At 42.5% G+C, this 23,146-nt stretch overlaps 1 protein-coding gene across 4 annotated transcripts in view; it reads left to right on the forward strand.

Moving 5' to 3' along the window:
* Positions 1-3,252: 3,252 nt before the first annotated feature.
* Positions 3,253-23,146, forward strand: part of LOC135548760 (gametogenetin-binding protein 2-like) — a 44,635-nt gene continuing 24,741 nt past the window's right edge. The window contains exons 1-5 of one of the 4 annotated variants that reach the window (XM_064978661.1): positions 3,253-3,481; positions 4,364-4,493; positions 5,072-5,152; positions 13,797-14,050; positions 21,346-21,444. In XM_064978661.1, coding sequence (XP_064834733.1) covers positions 4,401-4,493; positions 5,072-5,152; positions 13,797-14,050; positions 21,346-21,444 — 527 coding nt within the window. In that variant the 5' untranslated portion in view covers positions 3,253-3,481; positions 4,364-4,400. Of the gene's footprint in view, positions 3,482-3,959; positions 4,092-4,130; positions 4,194-4,363; positions 4,494-5,071; positions 5,153-13,796; positions 14,051-21,345; positions 21,445-23,146 lie in introns of those variants that run through there. The other 3 variants (XM_064978658.1, XM_064978659.1, XM_064978660.1) reach the window with 3 other exon arrangements.

Consider the following 23,146-nt stretch of genomic DNA (forward strand, 5'->3'; position numbering starts at 1 on the left):
TTTATATTTTTGTTCAGTATAGATGTGAGTTGTCACTCGTCCAAGTCTGTTATCCAGGGTGATCTGGTTAATGATTATATAATTGATTAGGTGGCTATTTTCTTGTAGAATGCTGACAGCTGTGTAGAACACATTGTATTGCTAAGATGCTTAAACTTAATTTAACCCCACTCACCGACACAGGATAAACTTTAACCCTCATGCCGGCTCTGACCAAACCTGTAAATTGCCTTAACTGTAGCTGCACTTCTCCACATGACCAGACTTCTAGACTTCTCCCATTTTAATGCTCATCCTTAAAATGTCTGAAATAGACACCAAGGTTGACATACCGTACAAATAATTATCTAGGCTAAATAATAAATACTTTTTTGGTCAACTGTTATGCTAGCTATGACAGAGGAAGGGGACCAAAGAAAGAATTACACGGTTATCAAAAACGTCGCACCAAGATAAGCCTACACCAAACACACGCTTAATTTTAAGGGTTTGTAAAATTCACTGAAAAATGAAGGGTGGAAAAGGGAGGAGAACCATTTCCATGTTTTACCGCTAGGTGTTATGGGTATTATAACACCTCCACTGTGGCGACTATTTAAAACATTGCGGCCCGCACGCCTGTGTGTGGGGGAAGACAACCTGTGGTTACCTAGGTTAACCCATTGGCTTCCAAGCAAAAACTTCCCTCACAAAAAAGATTGCAGTTTTAGTGCAGTAACTGCAGTCAACTGTGATATTTTGGATGCAATATTTGTAGCATACTGCACTCCAACAGCAAAAGGTTTAACTTTTTCCAAATGCAATTTTCTTGTCTGCTTGTTTTAGTCAATTGCAAAACTTAATTTAAGAGAAGTACATGTCTAAAGATAACTTTTCAACATTGACTGCTCTCGAGCGTTCTCACTACGTAAAATAACGTAATGTTGGGCTTCCTTCATGCCCCTTTTCTTGACAGTGCTAGCAGCCACGTGAGAGCTAGCTAAACTCAGCAACAACAAAAGTCCTCACTAGCAACTGTTTATTTTCAGCAAACTTAACATGTGTAAATATTTGTATGAACATAACAAAATTCAACAACTGAGACAAACTGAACAAGTTCCACAGACATGTGACTGAGAGAAATGGAATAATGTGTCACTGAACTGAGAGAGGGGGGGGGGGGTAAAATCAAAAGTAACAGTTGGTATCTGGTGTGGCCAGCTGCATTAAGTACTGCAGAACATCTCCTCATGGACTGCACCAGATTTGCCAGTTCTTGCTACGAGATGTTACCCCCTTTTTCCACCAAGGCACCTGCAAGTTCCCGGAAATTTCTGGGGGGGGGGGTGACCTAGCCCTGACCCTCTGATAAAACAGGTCCCCGACGTGCTCAATGGGATTGAGATCTGGGCTCTTTGTTGGCCATGGCAGAACACTGACATTCCGGTCTACCTGCAGGAAATCAAGCACAGAACGAGCAGTATGACTGGTGTCATTGTCATGCTGGGGGGTCATGTCAGGATGAGCCTGCAGGAAGGGTACCACGGCATTGAGATTGCCTTCAATGACAAGAGGCTCAGTACGATAATGCTGTAACACACTGCCCCAGACCATGACGGACCCTCCACCTCCAAATCGATCCCGCTCCAGAGTACAGGCCTCGGTGTAACGCTCATTCCTTTGACAAAATACGCAAGTCCGACCATCACCCCTGGTGAGACGAAACCGCGACTCGTCAGTGCACTTTTTGCCAGTCCTGTCTGGTCCAGCAACGGTGGGTTTGTGCCCATAGGCGATGTTGTTGCTGGTGAGGACCTGCCTTCCAACAGGACTACAAGCCCTCATTCCAGCCTCTCTCAGCCTATTGCGGACATTCTGAGCACTGATGGAGGGATTGTGCGTTCCTGGTGTACCTCAGGTGTGATGTTCAGATGTACCAATAATGTGCAGGTGTTGTTACATGTAGTCTGCCACTGCGAGGACGATCAGCTGTCTCCCTGTAGCGCTGTATTAGGCCTCTCACAGTACGGACATGGCAATGTTTTGCCCTGGCCACATCTGCTTATTAATTGTCTATGGTTCTTGAACAAGCATGGGAAACAGCATTTGAACCCTTTACAATAAAGATCTGTGAAGTTATTTGGGTTTTTACAAATTAAAGAATGAAAATAATTATAAAATTGTTGCAACTTGTTCTATCTTAGGTAAAGAATCCAAGCAGTACATCTCTCCACAGTAGTGTAAAATAGTCATAAATATGTTCAATTATAAATCTACTGATGTCTTGCCACAGTTTCCTTACATGAATATAATGCCAAAAAAGATGCAACACCATTTCTATGTGGTCATTACAAAAGCTACAATTTGAGTTAGCTTTTCTTAAACTTCAACATCCAACCATTTTCCCAACTGATATTATCAATAAAACGGTTGTATAGATACAACATCCTGCTGAAACAAGGTTCGTATCGCTCTGTTGTTGAATGGACCAAAAGAAACAAATCTTTCATACTGATGAGTGAACAGGGAAGGTAGGTTCTGAGGGTCAGGTCTTTTTTTAAAACCTTTATTTAACTAGGCAAGTCAGTTAAGAACAAATTCTTATTTTCAATGACGGCCTAGTGGGTTAACTGCCTGTTCAGGGGCAGAACGACAGATTTGTACCTTGTCAGCTCAGGGATTTGAACTTAAAACCTTCTGGTTACAAAACCAACACTCCAACCACTAGGCTACCCTGGCGTCTTGACACGTTCCTGATTAATAAATCAACACCTGAGAGAATAGCATCTAAAACAATTGCAACATATTTAGGTGTTTACAGGGATCTTGTAAAGTGATAAGAATTCCTTAAGTTTTTTTTTTAACTCTGCATTTACAAGTTGGCTCACCAACATGATATTATTTTGGAACCAGTATTTTAAAAACAACGTATTTTTATACCATATATCCCGATTATTCCACATATAATATCTGTGTGGAGAAATTATGCTTAGAAATGAAGGACCATATGACAAGAAAACCTGCCCGATGAAAAGCAGTTTCACTGGAACTTCAATATTATAAACCAACATGAAATTAAGGCCACCAAAAGTAGAGAAGACATGATGAGGAATACAATTCCACATAGAAGTGGGTCTTCTTGGGAATTGTTTTATCCAATTGATCTTTAAAGTATTATTTAAGGTAGTAAAGTCCAGAAAATTCAGCCCACCATACTCATAAGTGTTCACTACGATTGGGAACTATTTCACGCTGGGAAGATTTTAACATGACACCGGCCACTAGTGGAGGTATATTTGGAAGTGAGCGGAAACGCCAAGCGGTTGCACATTTATACATTCGGTGAAATATCTATCATTGTTCTATCTGTTACCATCTCGAGCGTACAGCTGGAACTTATTTTTGTTGCTTCGTCTTGAGGGCAAAGGTTGCACATGAAGATTCCTCCGCCTATTACGCGCTTGTTTGTTTTTGTATAAAAAGGCAACTTTCAAAAAGCCTGGTAAGTAATGTACGATGATTGCTTGTGTTTACAAAATAATGTAATTATACATTTGTAAATTCGGAAAGAAGTTTCAGTTGTCAGGAACATGAAACAAGATCAGTAACAGATTGGTTGATATAACTCTTCGCAGGGAAAGTAGCTAACGTTAACTAGCTAAATTAATGTTTCTTTCTGACGCTTCAATTTGATTCGAATTTCTTCAGACCCTGGTGACAGTGGAGGTAGCTGCTAGTTAACCAAATAAGCAAGTAAACCACAGTAAATGTAAACTGTGCCGTAATCTAACACATTCTGGTTGTTGGTTTTGTATTTCATGACGATTGCTAGTCAGTTTAAAACATACTCCGGTTAGCTAACTATCGCAAAAGCATGCTCGAGCGGCAGAGTCGATATCTGCGTTTATAAACCCAGGGTCGTTACACTACTCCCTCCTTTCAAATAGCACGTCCTCGCGCGAGCTTGCGACTCTACGTCTTACAGGAACGCGCTCACCGGCCAAGCACATGCACTGTTGTGGATGCAAGGTCCGATCACTTCTGACACTAATGTAATAAAACAGCAGGGAGCAGGTCTCGAACCCTCTCGCCCGAAGTCCAGCGCCCTAACGGTAACTAGCAGCAGCCAGCCAGAGAGTCAGCCAGTTATCCATGACTAATAGATCATTGACTTGCTACAATGGCATTTATCAACCACATAAGCGTTTAAAATGGTTGGGATCATTTCATTTTACAGTACATTACAATGTATTTTTTTTCAAAATGATAATTCACTGCCTGTTATGACAAGGCATAGAAATTGAAATGACGTGTGGTGTGTACTTAGCCCTAGCTATTGGTGAAACTCTGTTCGATTTGCTCAATCTTTCCCCACTGTCTACAGGCAATACGTGATACCACCGCGACAGGAGCTGTAAGACATGGCGTGTTTGGTTGCGGTTTGCAGGGACGGGGAAGAGGACTTCCCTTTCCTCGCAAGACAGATTCCCCTGTACATCGATGACACTCTCACAGTAAGAAAGTGCATTGTTTCCGTCTCCCATATGGTCCTCAAGTTGTTTGAAGGCTTTTACGATCAGCCACTCTTCTGAACCTAGCTAGCTACCTATGTCGACAATGAAACACGGTTGCGAGCGAGAGACCGAGAGTACTAGTTAGGCCTCTCCAACAACTAGCGCCAGCAAGCTAACCTTAGCCTGCCGGATCCACCAACCGGCTTTCTAGCTAGCTAGGTATGTTCTAGTTGTCACGTATTGCCAATGACACCTTGATGTAGGTGAAGCAATGCATTTTTCCATTACATTTCTGAGCTGTTAGGTTAGCCTAATTGACAAGTTAACTAACCGGCAAGCTAATGATGACCGCAAACTGGATGCGGTTGCTGGGTGGCTAGCCTAAATGGTTAGAATTTGAGCAGTGGTAGCATATTAGATACTGTGTTTGGACCTAGGTTGGCGATGCAGACACTGTATGGACAGGTTTATGTTGGAACAGCTTTACTTCCTCTACTTCACATAGTGTAGAATATCCCAGTTGTTGTGGAATACTTGTGCTGATGACACTTTCAATATATGTCCTCTTGTTATTACAGATGGTGATGGAGTTTACTGACGATGCCATGAACCTTGACAGTCACCAGATCAACAGTTCTGAGATGAAGCAGTTTGTTGAGGTGAGTGAGACCTGTCAACATCCTAGTCATGAGGAAGGAAGATTTGTGTGTATTAGGGACGTTACCCATGAACCTTTAGTCGGTTAGCCACTGAAAACACATTTGACCGGTCATTTCTTAACTGACTTCCGTAGTTAAATAAAGGTTATAAATATATAATAATTAGCATAGTTCGGTGGAATTAAATTGCAGTGTGTTTTCGTTAGTCGACATGCATGTAATGTAAAATTTAACGTTTTTTTTAAACCACTAATTGACAGATGTCAGTTAAATTATTTGAAATCCATTTTGTTCGTTTTTTTCTTCTTCTGTGTACTCAATGCGCTCATTGATACAGTTTTCTATAGAGATAAATCAGGTCCAGCCTGAACTGTGTGATGTACTAAGGAGTTTCCAAAAGGCCAATATTCTACATGGTTTAGTGCTTAAAACGTGGTTATTAACTAGAATGACCATAATCCATTGCGCATCTCCTTATCGGGTCTGTGTTTCTTTTAAGCCTGCTACGGAAGAGGCAGAAGAATGCGTGATTGTGAGGGTATCTCGAAAGCAGTTTTTGCTTATATCTCTATCTGAAAATACACAAGTGATTGATAGTCGGAAGTTGACCATGAACATTTTCCGTGTGTGTAACCGATGTGAAATGGCTAGCTAGTTAGCGGGGTGCACGCTAATAGCGTTTCAATCGGTGATGTCACTCACTGAGATCTGAAGTAGTTGTTCCCCTTGCTCTGCAAGGGCCACAGCGTTTGTGGCGTGATGGGTAACGATGCTTCGTGGGTGACTGTTGTTGATGTGTGCAGAGGGTCCCTGGTTTGAGTCCAGGTAGGGGTGAGGAGAGGGATGGAAGCAAAACTGTTACACCTAACCTAATTAGGGCATCCACCCATGGTGCTCAGAATGACATCACATTTCAAATATTCATATTAATAGAACATGCAAGTTGAGGTGTGGTGTGTGGTCCTTAACCATTTTTGATGTGCACTTTGAACATGTTCACATTTGACTTTTCCTCAGCCAGCAAGATGAGTAACGAACAGCAAAATCACTAGCCTATGTCAATCTGCTATAGTCAAAGTTTAGGCTACCTATTCTATTGGTCAGCTTGTTTAAAGAAATAGCCTATTCCAAACATACTCCGGGACAGTTGTGGGACGATCGATTCCAAATTCATACAACCAGTAGGCCTAGTCTACGTAAAACATGTTTGTCTGATGCAACGTTTATCTTAAAATGTTGAACTATAATTTATTTACATTATAAGCGCACAAGGCAGTAGTCTACGTGCAAATGTTCGTTCCATACTGCACTTAGTTAAAAACACCATTGTCAAAAGGGCAGTGCATATGTGAGCGGTTTCATGTGACATATGACAATATCAGTTAGAAATTTAGAAAGAGGAGATCTAATAGGCAACTTTGACACAAAGTAAGACATGCCTAATAATGTGTATTAAAACGTTCATGTTTAAAACAATAAAGTATGTTTTCAAAGTGATTACTGCCTCCAGCTCATTGCAAAGTGATGTGTGATGCGCTGATGAAGCCTGCCTTCATTTGCTGTTTGATGCTGCGTTCAAGACAGCTGGGAACTCGGAAATCATCAACTTCAATGCAGAACTGGGACAAAAACAAGCTCCAACTGGGAAAAAATCATTTTGAACTGTCATCCAACACGGAATTCCAACTCAGGAATTCAGGCCTCTTTCTAGAGCTCATATTTTCCGATCGGATGATCTCTGACGTCATGATTAGACCTCGTGTTTCTCCTGAGTTCCCAGTTGTCTTGAAAGTGCCACAAGATGCTGCTCTAACAGCAGCTCTTGCGATCTCTAACACATTTCCCACACAAAGGCTCTGTATCTGTATGCTGTACGTGTGTGATAAATAAGCTGCATAAGGAATATACTGTACACAAGCCAATTTAATTCCTCTAAATTATGCAAATTAACCTATAAGCATAACCAGTCAAGTGTATTTACCCACTGCAATATCAAATCATACAAGTGTAGACTTTATTGTGAAATGCTTACTTACAAGCCCTTAACCAACAGTGCAGTTCAAGAAGAAAATATTTATCAAGTAGACTAAAATAAAAAGTAATAATAAAAATTAACACTAAGAATAAAAGAGGGGCACCGGTACCGAGTCAGTGTGCGGGGGTACATGCTGGTTGAGGTAATATGTACATGTAGGTGGGGGTGAAGTGGCTATGCATAGGTAACAGAGTAGCAGCAGTGTACAAAAATGAGGGGGGGTTAATGTAAATTGTCCGGTGGCGATTTTATGAATTGTTCAGCAGTCTAATGGCTTGGGGGTAGAAGCTGTTGAGGAGCCTTTTGGTCTTAGACTTGGCACTCCAGTACTGCTTGCCGTGCGGTAGCGAAGAAAACAGTCTCTAACTTGGGTGATTGGAGTTTCTGACAATTTTATGTGCTTTTCTCTGACACAGCCTATTATATAGGTCCTGGATGGTAGGAAGCTTGGCCCCAGTGACGTACTGGGCCGTTCGCACTACCCTCTGTAGCGCCTTACTCTCAGATGCTGAGCAGTTGCCATACCAGGTGGTGATGCAACCGGTCAGGATGCTCTCGATGGTGTAGTTGTAGAACTTTATGAGGATCTGGGAACCTATGCTAAATCTTTTCAGTCTCCTGAGGGGAAAATGGTTTTGTCGTACCCTCTTCACAACTGTCTTGGTGTGTTTGGACCATGATAGTTCGTTGGTGATGTGGACACCAAGGAACTTAACTCTCGACCTGCTCCACTACAGCCCTGTTGATGTTATTGGGGGCTGTTCGGTCCGCCTTACCCTGTAGTCCACTATCAGCTCCTTTGTCTTGCTCACATTGAGGGAGAGGTTGTTGTCCTGGCAGCACACTGCCAGTTCTCTGACCTCCCTAAAGGCCGTCTCATCGTTGTCGGTGATCAGGCCTACCACTGTTATGTCGTCAGCAAACTTAATGATGGTGTTGGAGTCGTGTTTGGCCACACAGTCGTGGGTGAACAGGGAATACAGGCAGTCGTGGGTGAACAGGGAATACAGGCACGGACTAAGGATCAGTGTGGATCAGTGTGGCAGACGTGTTGTTGCCTACTCTTGCCACCTGGGGTCGGCCCGTCAGGTAGTCCAGGATCCAGTTGCAGAGGGGGGTGTTTAGTCCCAGAGGTCTTAGCTTAGTGATGAGCTTCGTGGGCACTATGGTGTTGAACACTGAGCTGTAGTCAATGAACAGCATTCTCACATAGGTGTTCCTTTTGTCCAGGTGAGAAAGGGCAGTGTAGAGTGCTATTGAGATTGCGTCTTCTGTGGAATCTATTGGGTTGGTATGCAAATTGGAGTGGGTCTAGGGTGTCCGGGAGGATGCTGTTGATGTGAGCCATGACCAGCCTTTCAAAGCACTTCATGGCTACCAACGTGAGCGCCACGGGGCGATAATCATTTAGGCAGGTAACCTTCGCTTCCTTGGAAACGGGAACTATGGTGGTCTGCTTGAAACATGTAGGTATTACAGACTCGGCCAGGGAGAGGTTGAAAATGTCAGTGAAGACACTTGCCAGTTGGTCCGCGTGTGCTTTGAGTACACGTCCTGGTAATCCATCTGGCCCACCGGCTGGCCCACCTGTTTAAAGGGTTTGTTCACATCAGCTACCAAGAGCGTTATCACAGTCATCCAGAACAGCTGGTGCTCTCATGCATGCTTCAGTGTTGCTTGCCTCAAAGTGAGCATAAAAGGCATTTAGCTCGTCAGGTAGGCTCGTGTCACTGGGCAGCTCGCGTATGGGTTTCCCTTCCATAATAGTTTTCAAGCACTGCCACATCTGACGAGTGTCAGAGCCGGTGTAGTAGGATTCAATCTTAATCCTGTATTGACGCTTTGCTTGTTTGATGGTTCATCTGAGGGCATAGCGGGATTTCTTATAAGCGTCCGGGGGAGTCTCCCGCTCCTTGAAAGCAGCAGCTCTATCCTTTAGCTCGATGCGGATGTTGCCTGTAATCCATGGCTTCTGGTTGGGATATGTACGTACAGTCACTGTGGGGACGACGTCATCGATGCACTTACTGATTAAGACAATGACTGAGGTGGTGTATTCCATCAGTGTCATTGGATGAATCCCGGAACATATTCCAGTCTGTGCTAACAAACAGTCCTGTAGAGTAGCATCCATGTCATCTGACAACTTCCATATTGAGTGAGACGCGGGTACTTCCTGCTTTAGTTTTTGCTTGTAAGCAGGAATCAGGAGGATAGAATAATGGTCAGATTTGCCAAATGAAGGGCGGGGAGAGCTTTGTATGCATCTCTGTGTATGGTGTAAAGGTGGTTTAGTATTATTTTCCCCCTGGTTGCACATGTGACATGCTGGTGTAAATTTGGTAAAACAGATTTAAGTTTTCCTGCATTAAAGTCCCCTGCCACTAGGGAGTGCCGTTTCTTCTTCGCATTTTCTTCTTTGCTTATGGCCTTAGAGTTGGTTGAGAACTGTCTTATTGCCAGCTTCTTTTTATGGTGGTAAATAGACGGCTACGAATAATACAGATGAGAACTCTCTTGGTAGATAATGTGGTCTACAGCTTATCAGAAGGTACTCCACCTCAGACGAGCAATACCTCGAGACTTCTTTAATATTAGACATCGCGCACCAGTTCTTATTTATTGACACATACCCCTCACCCCTTGTCTTACCAGAGGTAGTGTCTCTGTTCTGCCGGTGCATGGGAAATCCGGCTAGCTCTATATTTTCCGTATTTTCGTTCAGCCACGTCTCGGGGAAACATAAGATGTAACCTTTTATAAATGTCCCGTTGGTAGGTTAATCTTAATTGTATATCATCAATTTTATTTTCTATTGATTGCACGTTAGCGAGAAGAATGAAAGGTATGGGGAGTTTACTCATTCGCCTCCGGATTCCTGATCTGCGTCCTCTTTTCTGCAGCCTGTTCTTAACGCAAAAGGCATGGATCTGGGCCCGTTCGAGTGAAAGCAGGATATCCTTCTCGTCTGACTTGCTACAGGAAAACGTTTGTTCCAGTCCGCGATGAGTAATCGCTTTCCTGATACCCAGAAGTTATTTTCGGCAACATTATGTACACAATAAGTTTTTTTTTTTTTTATTACACAAAACGCAAAAAAAATAGCACAATTGGTTGGGAGACTGTAAAACGCCATCTTGTCATATCACCTACCTTGGAGTGAAGGATCAACTTTTTGGAAAAACATTGAAACCTTTTTACCCCTTTTTCTTCCCAATTTCGTGATATCCAGTTGGTAGTTAGTGTTGTCCCATGGCTGCAACTCCCGTGAAGACTCGGGAGGCGAAGGTCGAGAGCCATGCGTCCTCCGAAACACGACCGTGCCACACCGCACTGCTTCTTGACACACTACTCCCTTAACCTCTAGCGACGAGCAATCCCGTATCCGGGAGCGTAATCATAGCCTCAAGCGCATTACCATAACGCAACGTTTCCTATTCATGAAAATCGCAAATGAAATGAAATAAATATTTTCAAACACAAGCTTAGCCCATTGTTAACAACACTGTCATCTCAGAGTTTAAAAATATGCATCACAGCCAACGCTAGACAAGCATTTGTGTAAGTTTAGCATGGCATAATGCTATGCTAGGCTGTGCTGGCAGCAGGCAACATTTTCACAAAAATAAGAAAAGCAACCAAATTAAATAATTTACCTTTGAAGAACTTCAGATGCTTTCACTCAGGAGACTCCCAGTTAGATAGCAAATGTTCCTTTTTTCCAAAAATAATATTTTTGTAGGCGAAAAACGTCACGGTTGTTCATCCTGCTTGGCTGAGAAATCGACAGAAAAATACTTAAACTATAACGCATTAGCATAACGCAACTTTTTCTATTCATAAAAATCACAAATGAAATGAAATAAATATATTGAAACACAAGCTTAGCCTTTTGTTAACAACACTGTCATCTCAGATTTTCAAAATATGCTTTTCAACCAAAGCTACACAAGCATTTGTGTAAGAGTATTGATAGCCTAGCATAGCATTAAGCCTAGCATTCAGCAGGCAACATTTTCACAAAAACAAGAAAAGCTTTAAAATAAAATAATTTACCTTTGAAGAACTGGATGTCAGAAGGTGAATTCACCAATTTGTAAGTCGCTCTGGATAAGAGCGTCTGCTAAATGACTTAAATGTAATGTAAATGTAACTTCGGATGATTTCAATGACGAGACTCTGTTAGATAGCAAATGTTAATTTCTTCGAAAAAGATTATTTGTGTTGGCGAAATAGCTCCATTTTGTTCATCACGTTTGGCTAAGAGAAAGACCGGAAAATGCAGTCACTACAACGCCAAACTTTTTTCCAAATTAGCTCCATAATATCGACAGAAACATGGCAAACGTTGTTTAGAATCAATCCTCAAGGTGTTTTTCACATATCTATTCGATAATATATCAGTCGTGACAGTTGGTTTCTCATCAGAAGCGAACAGAAAAGTACTGCAGCTGGTGATTACGCAATAATTGCAACGGAGGACACCAAGCAACCACCTGGTAGATGTAGTCTCTTATGGTCACAATCTTCCAATGATATGCCTACAAATACGTCACAATGCTGTCGACACCTTGGGAAGCGACGGAAAGCCTAAGCTCATTAGTGCCCCATTCTCAGCCATATAAGGAGTCATTGGCATGAGGCGGTTTCAAAAAATACGGCACTTCCTGATTGGATTTTTATCTGGGTTTCGCCTGTAACATCAGTTCTGTGGCACTCACAGACAATATCTTTGCAGTTTTGGAAACGTCAGTGTTTTCTTTCCAAAGCTGTCAATTATATGCAAAGTCGAGCATCTTTTTGTGACAAAATATCTTGTTTAAAACTGGAACGTTTTTCATCCAAAAATTAAAATAGCGCCCCCTATATCCAAGAAGTTAACCTGGAAGCCAGCCGCACCAATATGTCGGAGGAAACACCGTACAACTGGCGACCCTGTCAGCGTGCATGCGCCCATCCCACCACAGGAGTCGCTAGATCGTGATGGGACAAGGATATCCCGGCCGGCCAAACCCTCCCCTAACCCAGACAGCGCTGGGCCAATTGTGGGTCTCCCGGTGGCGGCCCGGGATCGAACCCAGTTCTGTAGTGACGCCTCAAGGGCTGCAGTGCCTTAGACCCCTGAGCCACTCAGGAGGCCCATTTTTGAAACTATTTAACTGTAAATGTAATTGTTTAACCTAGATGTTTTATTTTGTGGCATTTCTTAGCATGTTCCAACCATAGCAATGTTAAGGGGATTATTTTATGAACTCTTCCTCATATGCCATTTAAAACCAATATTTCACTCATGTTCTCAACTTTCTTTCATTGTCCAGCAGCCAAAGACGCAATCCTAATTATTATATTAGTGGCAATATGTAACTTTTTGGGCGACCTGACCAAATTCGCATAGAAATGCTCGTTATTGATCTATAAGCGGTAGATCAGTTCTATGTGCACTACTTCTATGCTTCCCGTTCTTAAGTCATTTTACGTCTTTCCACTGTCGGTTTTGTACACCAGCATCAAACAGCTGAAAATAATGTTTTTGGTTATTGAAAATATATTTTGGGGGTTTAGACGTCACAAGGATGCTCTACACCAGGGGTTCCCAAACGTTTTCACTCAGGGGGCCCCACTTCCAGCATTGGGGAAAATCCTGCGCTCTGAGGGAGAAGGGAATTATAATAACTAATAAATAATTATTTAAAATAATATATTCAATATTATATTCAGCCCAACAGCACAACGTCCACTTTGGCATAGATTTGTTTTAGGTGTCGGTGTTTTATGTGTCGACGGTGGTCGATGCTGACGGGAAATGTGAGGCCTGCTCCAAGTCCATGGCTGCCTACTGCTGATCTATTGGCTGATTTGCTTCTGACAAATTTAAGGACCTTCCCGAAATCAGAAATAACTTCCTCTGTTAGACAGAGGAGCCACGAATAGATTTACTATCACTCACTCTCTGTGTGCAGCTCACTCTACATGTTCTCTGCTCATGGTTGCTCTGTGAGTAACCATAGCAACAGCTCCGCTTGGGTTGCTCTGCTCAATGTGGAGACATGAGAGTAGTTAGCTACTTTTCATCACTCTAAACTCAAGGAACATTATTTTCTGTGAAATATCTCTCGTTATACTTAACGAGTTTGAAGCACTTCTGACACCATGTTAGGATCTTAGTCAGATATGACTGTATTGTGTAGCAGTGCAAGAGCAAATGGCTCCGCTTCAAAATGTATAATGTTTTTGGCCCAGTGACGAGAACCATGTAGCTATGACGCGTTCCTACATGGTTTCCTGATTTCAGATTGAACACTTAAAGAAGTTATTTTACCCACTGATAGAACATAGGCTTTCACTGAGTTGACAGGAGTTTCATGATTTGTATTTCGGGGTTGGATTATAACCGCTTAACCGTTTGACATGTTAATGAGGGTCGGTTATTCAGCAGCAAAATTGACCCAAATTTGCATCCCTAGTGTGTGCCTTGGCTTGATGATATTGACCTTAAGACTGGTTGTCATACTTTGCTCAAGGATCATGCCTTTATTTCTTCAACATTGCGCTACACACTACTAAGTCAAGGTGTGTGAGAGTGTGTCTACCTGCCTCCTCCCCCCTCAGCATCACAGCATGCTGAAGCAGCAGGACCTGAACAACGCCATGATTGTGTCGTCCAGGGAGATGTTCAGCGCCCTGTCCCAGCTGGTGCCGTGTGTGGGCTGCAGGCGGAGTGTGGAGCGCCTCTTCTCCCAGCTGGTGGAGTCTGGGAACCCGGCTCTGGAGCCCCTCACTGTGAAGCCCATCGGCGTGCTCTCTGTCACCAAGGCCTGCGTGGTCAACGCAAAGAAGCTCTACACCCTCTTCTACGTCCACGGGTGGGTGAGACCTGTAGTCTTATCTCTCTATTCATACTTTATTGCCATGTCAGACTGAATCTTGTGTGTCTTAATGTTTTATTAATACTTTATTGACCTGTCATAAGATGGACTCATACTATTGCTGTGGTCCATCTTTTATCTGTACTTTCTTGGCCAATTTGCCTCAGAACGAATCGGTAAACTGTCCCCTTGATGGACAGCAAAAATATAACTTCCCATTTCTCGAGTCCCAGTAAGAATCATCTGTATTTGTGTGTTGGAATGTTTTTTTGTTTAACTTATATAATAAGTACTGATCAAATCTGACCACTTATGTTTTTATGGTAAGCTATTAGTTAGCAGAATTTTTAGTTTGATACCAGGTTTAGCATCACAGTACTTTATACCATCACGAAACTATGTACCAGAATGATACCAAGGGGAAAAAATAAGGCGTATTAACCAAAGTTACAGAATGACACTTGATCCAGACAGATCTTTTGAGTTCAATGTCATTACATTTTATCTTTTATTTTAATTTTGAATGTATGCACTCATGATTCAATGATAACATCATAGAATCAATTTGACTTTGGTAAAAAGAAAATGCTCTAACTACATAGGCCTTGGCTACATCTTGATTTACCCAGTTTATCAGACTAGAGATTTGCGGTGCATTTGGAAAGTGTTCAGATGCCTTCACTTCTTCCACATTTTATTAGTTACAACCTTATTCTAAAATGGCTTATATACATTTTTGACAAAGCGAAAACAGGTTTTTAGAAATGTATGCTAATGAATTACAAATAAAAGACAAACCCTATTTACATAAGTATTCAGACCCTTTGCTATGAGGACCTCAGACTGGGGTGACGGTTCACATTCGAACAGGGCAAAGACCCTATACACACAGCCAAGACAACGTAGTAGTGGCTTCAGGACAAGTCTCTGAATGTCCTTGAGTGGCCCAGCCAGAGCCTGGACCTGAACCCGATCGAACATCTCTGGAGAGACCTGAAAATAGCTGTGTAGCGATGCTCCCCATCCAACCTGACAGAGCTTGAGAGGATCTGCAGAGAAGAATGGGAAACTCTCCAATTACAGGTATGACAAGCTTGTTGTGTCATACCCAAGAATACTCAATGCTGTAATTGTTGCCAAAGGTACTTCAGGGTCTAAAGGGTCTGAATACTAAAGTAAATGTAATAATGTTATTTTTGATAAGTTAGCAAAATATTTATAGAAAGTATTTGCTTTGTCATTTTGAGGTATTGTGAAAAGATTGATGGACAAAAACAATTTAATCAATTTTAGAATATGGCTGCTTTCAAGGGGCTACAGATGAAAACTGTCTGTTTCCCTTGCATTTGGGATTTATTTTTTGTGTTCTGGTCACCATTTGCATGTAAGACGCAATCTCTTCTTTGATAAGTGTTTGCTGTCTCTTAAGAACCATGGCGTCATTCACACGCACCCAGTTTGAGGCATGATTGGGGAGACTTGAGGTGTTTTGCATTATTCAAGTGTGTTAACTTTGCAGCGTAAATTGTGATACAGCCCAGACTCCTAGTGAGTGCAATGGTTCCTCAGGACAGTCTGTGTAGATATCAGTTTTCCTTCAGCCTGTTTGCATGCTTCTGTCAAAGCCACCAATTCCACCACCCGTGCTGATGTTCCTGCAGGTAACGTGTCTGTCACTATCACATTGTCCATTATAGTAACTGCCCAGCCTGCCTACCTCACATCCCCCTCCACAATGCTTGAACCATCTGTGTGGAAGATAAACTCAGGCTTTTCCCATGGATGACTCTTAATAAACCCATCAGAGAGCTGATCCAAAGCCAACTTGCAACAGTCGTGTTCAAGTAATGTATCTGGAGGAAGCATCAGAATAGCTGGATTACATGGTGTGCCACGTTGTATCATGTGCGGAGCCTCCAACACCATCGACCATTTGTTCCAATGAGCACTTGTGACCTGTGCAGCTCGATTCATTGTCAAGAGTTTGAACCACTGGTCTGCAAAATCTACATTCACTACTGTAGTAGCATCCATAGCTTTCTTGCTCATTTGGATATTGTTTTGTGCAATGCGGACCAACACCTGTCAACCACACTGCTTCCATATCCAAAGTTCCACACATGTTTATTTGTAGTCCAAATAGGATGGTTCTGAACTGTAGAGCCCTGCCCCGTCACCTTCCCTTCAGAAATGTTCAGTGTAGGGTCAAATTGCATAATAACATCAAGGACTAAAATAGGTTGTTCAAATGAGCCTATCCACACCCCTGCATAAATCTTCATTGGACCAATATGAATTGATAATGGTTGTCTGTTTCATATCTGGACATATAAACTCAGCAAAAAAAAGCCATGTCCTCTCACTGTCAACTGTGTTTATTTTCTGCAGACTTAACTTGTAAATATTTGTATGAACATAAGATTCGGGGCGGCAGGGTAGCCTAGTGGTTAGAGCGTTGGACTAGTAACCGGAAGGTTGCAAGTTCAAACCCCCAAGCTGACAAGGTACAAATCTGTCATTCTGCCCCTGAACAGGCAGTTAACCCACTGTTCCTAGGCCGTCATTGAAAATAAGAATTTGTTCTTAACTGACTTCCTGGTTAAATAAAGGTAAAAATAAAAAATAAAAAGAAATTCAACAACTGAGACGTAAACTGAACATGTTCCACAGACATGTGACTAACAGAAATGGAATAATGTGTCCCTGAACAGAGGCTGAGTCCGATGATGCTGTGACACACTGCCCCAGACCATGACGGACCCTCCACCTCCAAATCGATCCCGCTCCAGAGTACAGGGCTCGGTGTAACGCTCATTCCTTCGACGATAAACGTGAATCCGACCATCACCCATGGTGAGAAAAAAACGCAACTCGTCGGTGAAGAGCACTTTTTGCCAGTCCTGTCCAGCGACGGTGGGTTTGTGCCCATAGCTGACGTTGTTGCTGGTGATGTCTGTCTGGTGAGGACCTGCCTTACAACAGGCCTACAAGCCCTCAGTCCAGCCTCTCTCAGCCTATTGCGGACAGTCTGAGCACTGATTGAGGGATTGTGTGTTCCTGGTGTAACTCCGGCAGCTGTTGTCATCCTGTACCTGTCCCGCAGGTGTGATGTTCGGATGTACTGATCCTGTGCAGGTGTTACACATGGTCTGCCACTGCGAGGACGATCAGCTGTCTGTCCTGTCTCCCTGTAGCTCTGTCTTAGGCGTCTCACAGTACGGACATTGCAGTTTATTGCCCTGGCCACATCTGCAGTCCTCATGCCTCCTTGCAGCATGCCTCAGGCACGTTCATACAGATGAGCAGGGACCCTGGGCATCTATCTTTTGATGTTTTTCAGAGTCAGTAGAAAGGCCTCTTTAGTGTCCCAAGTTTTCATAACTCTGACCTTAATTGCCTACAGTCTGTAAGCTGTTAGTGTCTTAACGACCGTTCCACAGGTTCTATTAGTTTCCCTCCAAAGCGTCCAGCAAACTGTTGCTGAGCCGGAGAGAGCTTCCTAAATGTCTGCATCGGCATTGTGTCGTTGGGGCTGTTTTACTCCGGTTTCCCTGAGACGGACCCTGCTTTCCCTGGTCATTCCTCATAAGAACACGTTTTCTTTTCCGACCGTCTTGTTGCCAGTGACCAGAAATCTTGCAATAATGACACACCAGGTTTCTCTTCTGCTGAATGAGTGTAGTTGTTTGTTTCACTCGGAACCTGACAGCCTGTCGACGATGTCGCCGTAGTTTTCTCTCCCAGTCCGTAGTTGTAAATCATGTGTGATTTCGCCAATCATCATGTTTGGATTGCATCAGCTGATGAGTGATTTGCCCCTTTTTTAGAGGAATTGAGTGCTTCTTCTATGTCGGGTCACCCACTGTCTAACCACTTCTGCTCTAAACAAATGGTTCTTTTTGGTTTTTGAACATGTTTGGTTCTCTCTCCCCAGTTGGTGGTTGCATTGGTAAGGCCCTTAAGGAAAACATGTATGGCTCTCCATCTTGCCACATCTTGCTCTTCATCACCCACAGCTCTATAAACCTTTTCTTCAACTACTCCATGTTCACGGTTGTTCAAAACAAAGGCTAGTAACTGTAACCCATCATAAGGATGTTGATTGTAGAGTTTCTTATAACGCTTCATATGGTCCCATGTCTTCATACCCACGTTTTGTGGATGTTTCAAAGTTTTTGACCATTCATCCAACTGTTTTGGAGATGATTTATGTGATTACTGTCACTGGAGGTTTGTCTTTACTACCTTTTTGCAGCCTGTGTTCTGGTTGGCCCAAGACATCGTTCATAACTGCTGTCAGTATCTGTTAACTCAAAGCCAGGTAGTGCTGACCAGATGGTTGAAACCTTATCTGCCTTGTGCAACTCAGTGTGAGGATAGATGGAGGGAACAAAGGGTCCACATGTTGGAGCCAAGTCTGTTTTTACAACCCTTTCCTGTAGTTGTTGAATTTGTCCTTTTAAAGGTTTTTATCTGTTCACTAACATTACATTTAAGTCATTTGGCAGACGCTCTTATCCAGAGCGATTTACAAGAGCTCTCAAACTATCTGCAATGTCCGATCACGGTTATCAAGACAGAATTTCTCATCCCTCTTCCTTACTTCTTTTAATACAGATAAAGACCATCTTGTTTTTGTCAACGAGTTAGACATTCTCTGTATTTTTTCATCCAAGTTTTTTGTCCATCAGACTGATTCCATCTTTGTCAACAATGACAGAATATTAATTTCTCTTGCCTACACTTCTCTGCTTTGAAATGGTTCTTCATATCACTAGACAGTGATTTTAAAATATTTATCATGCTCACATCCAGAGGAGCTGTTCAGTCCTTTTCCAGAGTGGTTTTCTCACTTAATGTAATGCCATTAACTTCAAAAGTTGTATAATATATCTATATTTGAAATGAAAAAACCTTGAGGACTCAAACCTCCTTTCTATAGAACCCATATTGTCTCTGTAAGGCCTGCTTACCCATAAAATCTGTTATCTTCAAAAGCTTGTTCAAGGCTTACATTACCCACACGTGTAAAAATTAGCAACTCCTATGCAACAAGGTTTCACAAAATGGAATTGAACCCCTATAATAGAGATAACAAACCCGTAACAGAGCAAACAAAGGACTCGACCCTTATACATAACAGATGGGTATCATTCATTGCATGCACTGATTTTGGTTCTTTTTAAATAATATTGGTCTAGACTCACTCAACAATCTGTTCGCAGTCAATCAGGAGATTAAGATTTGAAGCCCTATTTCTTTTTCCTGGATAAACACAGTTGAGTTTTTCTTTTCTTGTTGGTCACGACACCAAGTGTTAGCAGTTGATGTTACTCTTCAATAACACAGACCCCAAAGCAAATTGGGGGGGAATTATAGGTTTATTCATAGACGTTATGCTGAGAGGTAGATGTTCATTCTCCCTTGTCCTCGGTGATTCTCTCCACAGAACAAAGGGACAGGATGTAGTTTTATAATCCAGCCCTAGTATGTGGTTGACCAATTAGAATTCCTTAAATTAAAACTGGACCAATGGCCAAATAACAAGTATCCTATTTCAGGCTCAATGTACAGTGGGGAGAACAAGTATTTGATACACTGCCGATTTTGTAAGTTTTCCTACTTACAAAGCATGTAGAGGTCAAAAGTACACTTTAACTGTGAGAGGTGGAATCTAAAACAAAAATCCAGAAAATCACAGTATGATTTTTAAGTAATTAATTTGCATTTTATTGCATGACATAAGTATTTGATACATCAGAAAAGCAGAACTTAATATTTGGTACAGAAACCTTTGTTTGCAATTACAGAGATTATACGTTTCCTGTAGTTCTTGACCAGGTTTGCCGACACTGCAGCAGGGATTTTGGCCCACTCCTCCATACAGACCGTATCCAGATCCTTCAGGTTTTGGGGCTGTCGCTGGGCAATACGGACTTTCAGCTCCCTCCAAAGATTTTCTGTTGGGTTCAGGTCTGGAGACTGGCAAGGCCACTCCAGGACCTTGAGATGCTTCTTATGGAGCCACTCCTTAGTTGCCCTGGCTGTGTGTTTCGGGTCATACTGGAAGACCCAGCCACGACCCCTCTTCAATGCTCTTAGTGAGGGAAGGAGGTTGTTGGCCAAGATCTCGCGATACATGGCCCCATCCATCCTCCCCTCAATACGGTGCAGTCTTCCTGTCCCCTTTGCAGAAAAGCATCCCCCAAAGAATGTTTCCACCTCCATGCTTCACGATTGGGATGATGTTCTTGGGGTTGTACTCATCCTTCTTCTTCCTCCAAACACTTAGAGTGGAGTTTAGACCAAAAAGCTCTATTTTTGTCTCATCAGACCACATGACCTTCTCCCATTCCTCCTCTGGATCATCCAGATGGTCATTGGCAAACTTCAGACGGGCCTGGACATGCGCTGGCTTGAGCAGGGGGACCTTGCGTGTGCGCTGCAGAATTTTAATCCATGATGGCATAAAGTGTTACTAATGGTTTTCTGTGAGACTGTGGTCCCTGCTCTCTTCAGGTCATTGACCAGGTCCTGCCGTGTAGTTCTGGGCTGATCCCTCACCTTCCTCATGATCATTGATGCCCCACGAGGTAAGATTGTGCATGGAGCCCCAGACCGAGGGTGATTTGACCGTCATCTTTAACTTCTTCCATTTTCTAATCATTGCGCCAACAGTTGTTGACTTCTCCCCAAGCTGCTTACCTATTGTCCTGTAGCCCATCCCAGCCTTGTGCAGGTCTACAATTTTATCCCTGATGCCCTTACACAGCTCTCTGGTCTTGGCCATTGTGGAGAGGTTGGAGTCTGTTTGATTGAGTGTGTGGACAGGTGTCTTTTTATACAGGTAATGAGTTCAAACAGGTGCAGTTAATACAGGTAATGAGTGGAGAATAGGAGGGCTTCTTAAAGAAAAACTAACAGGTCTGTGAGAGCCGGGATTCTTACTGGTTGGTAGGTGATCAAATACTTATGTCAAGCAATAAAATGCAACTTAATTACTTAAAAATCATACAATGTGATTTTCTGGATTTTTGTTTTAGTAGGAAAACCTGCAAAATCGGCAGTGTATCAAATAATTGTTATCCCCACTGTATAGACAAATTCCTCCCATGTCTCTAACCCATTGATCATTAATCCCCTGTTACAGAAACCACTTTCCATTCATCATTAGTATTCTATTGACTTTTAATCCTCTGCATTGTGTAGTTATCTTCAAAATATTCTTACAACTACTACAGTATTAGTAAATGTGCCAGAAATAAATTGTTTTTTGTATTTTTTTTTTGTAGGTCAAAGTTGAATGACATGATCGACGCCATTCCAAAAAGCAAAAAGAATAAACGCTGCCAGTTGCACTCCTTAGACACACACAAACCTAAGCCACTGGGGTGAGTCACATTAACTGGCTCTATTTATCATCTATCTACTATTTATCATCTATCTGCATTTGGAAAGTATTCAGACCCCTTCACTTTTTCCACATTTTGTTAGGTTACAGACTTATTCAATACTTATTCAACACAATATTGATGTGAATATATATAATTATATATATAAACTGTATTTTTTTTTTAAATTTATTAGAAAAAGAACAACTTATTTACATAAGTATTCAGACCCTTTGCTATCAGACTCAAATTAGCTCTGATGCATCCTGTTTCCATTGATCATCCTTGATGTTTCTGCAACTTGATTGGAGTCCACCTGTGGTAAACACAATTGATTGGACATGATTTGGAAAGGCACACACACCTGTCTATATAAGGTGCCACAGTTGACAGTGGATGTCAGAGCAAAAACCAAGAAATGGGGTCGAAGGAATTGTCCGTAGAGCTCCGAGACAAGACTGTGTAGAGGCACAGATCTGGGGACGGGTAATCAAAACATTTCTACAGCATTGAATGTCCCCAAGGACACAGTGGCCTTCATTTTTAAATGTAAGAAATATGGAACCACTAAGAATCTTCCTTAGACCTGCCTGCCTGTTCAAACAGAGCAACCAGGGGCCTTGGTCAGGGAGGTGACCAAGAACTTGGTGGTCACTGGCAGAGCTCCAGAGTTTCTCTGTGGAGTGCTGGAAGTTCCTCCCATCAGGTCTTTATGGTTGAGTGGCTAGACGGAAGACACTCCTCAGTAAAAGGCACATAACAGCCTGCTTGGAGTTTGCCAAAAGGCACCTAAAGGACTCTGACCTTGAGAAACACGATTTGCTGCTCTGACGAAACCAAGATTGAACTCTTTGGCCTGTATGCCATGCGCCACATCAATAGGAAACCTGGTACCATCCCTACGGTGAAGCATGGTGGTGGCAACATCATGCTGTGGGGATGTTTTTCAGCGGGAAGGACTGGGAACCTAGTCAGGATCGAGGCAAAGGTTAACTGAGTCAATTACATAGAGATCCTTGATGAAAACCTGCTCCAGAGCTCAGACTGGGGGCGAAGGTTCACCTTCCAACAGGACAACGACCTTAAGCACACAGCCAAGACAACGCAGGATTGGCTTCGGACAAGTCTCTGAATGTCCTTGAGTGGCCGGACTTCAACCCAAGAAGATGAGAGGCTGTAATCGCTACCAAAGGTGCTTCAACAAAGTACTGAGTAAAGGGTCTGAATACTTGTGTAAATGTGATATTTCAGTTTTTATATACATTAGCAAAGAAACTGAAGGGGTCTGAATACTTTCCGAATGCACTGTAACTGCTGTATTGGACTTAATTGCAATATTGTTTATGACGATACAATTCTAGAGGAATAAGTTGTGAAGCCTGTTCTCTCAGTTTAAATGTAAGCTGTATGTCCACCTATTGGTCAGACTAGGAAATTTGAAGCTGTAGTAAGAGTATTTTGTGATGTACAGTATTGAAGTGTCTTCGAGATGTCTCTATGAATCTTTAGAGGAGAAGGGAGCGTAGACAAAGGGCTAGGTTTAGAGAAAGACAAAGATGGAGGAGCCAAGAGAGACCACAGATGTAACGTCGCTTTTCACTTTGGCCCTTTTCAGCCCCCCAGCAGGTATGCAGCAAAGCAAACAGCTTGTTCGTTAAGAGTTTAAGTGACATTTCTGAATGCTAGCTAGTTAGCGCCAGTC

Source organism: Oncorhynchus masou, chromosome 11 (assembly GCF_036934945.1).
Source record: "Oncorhynchus masou masou isolate Uvic2021 chromosome 11, UVic_Omas_1.1, whole genome shotgun sequence".
NCBI lineage: Eukaryota > Metazoa > Chordata > Actinopteri > Salmoniformes > Salmonidae > Oncorhynchus > Oncorhynchus masou.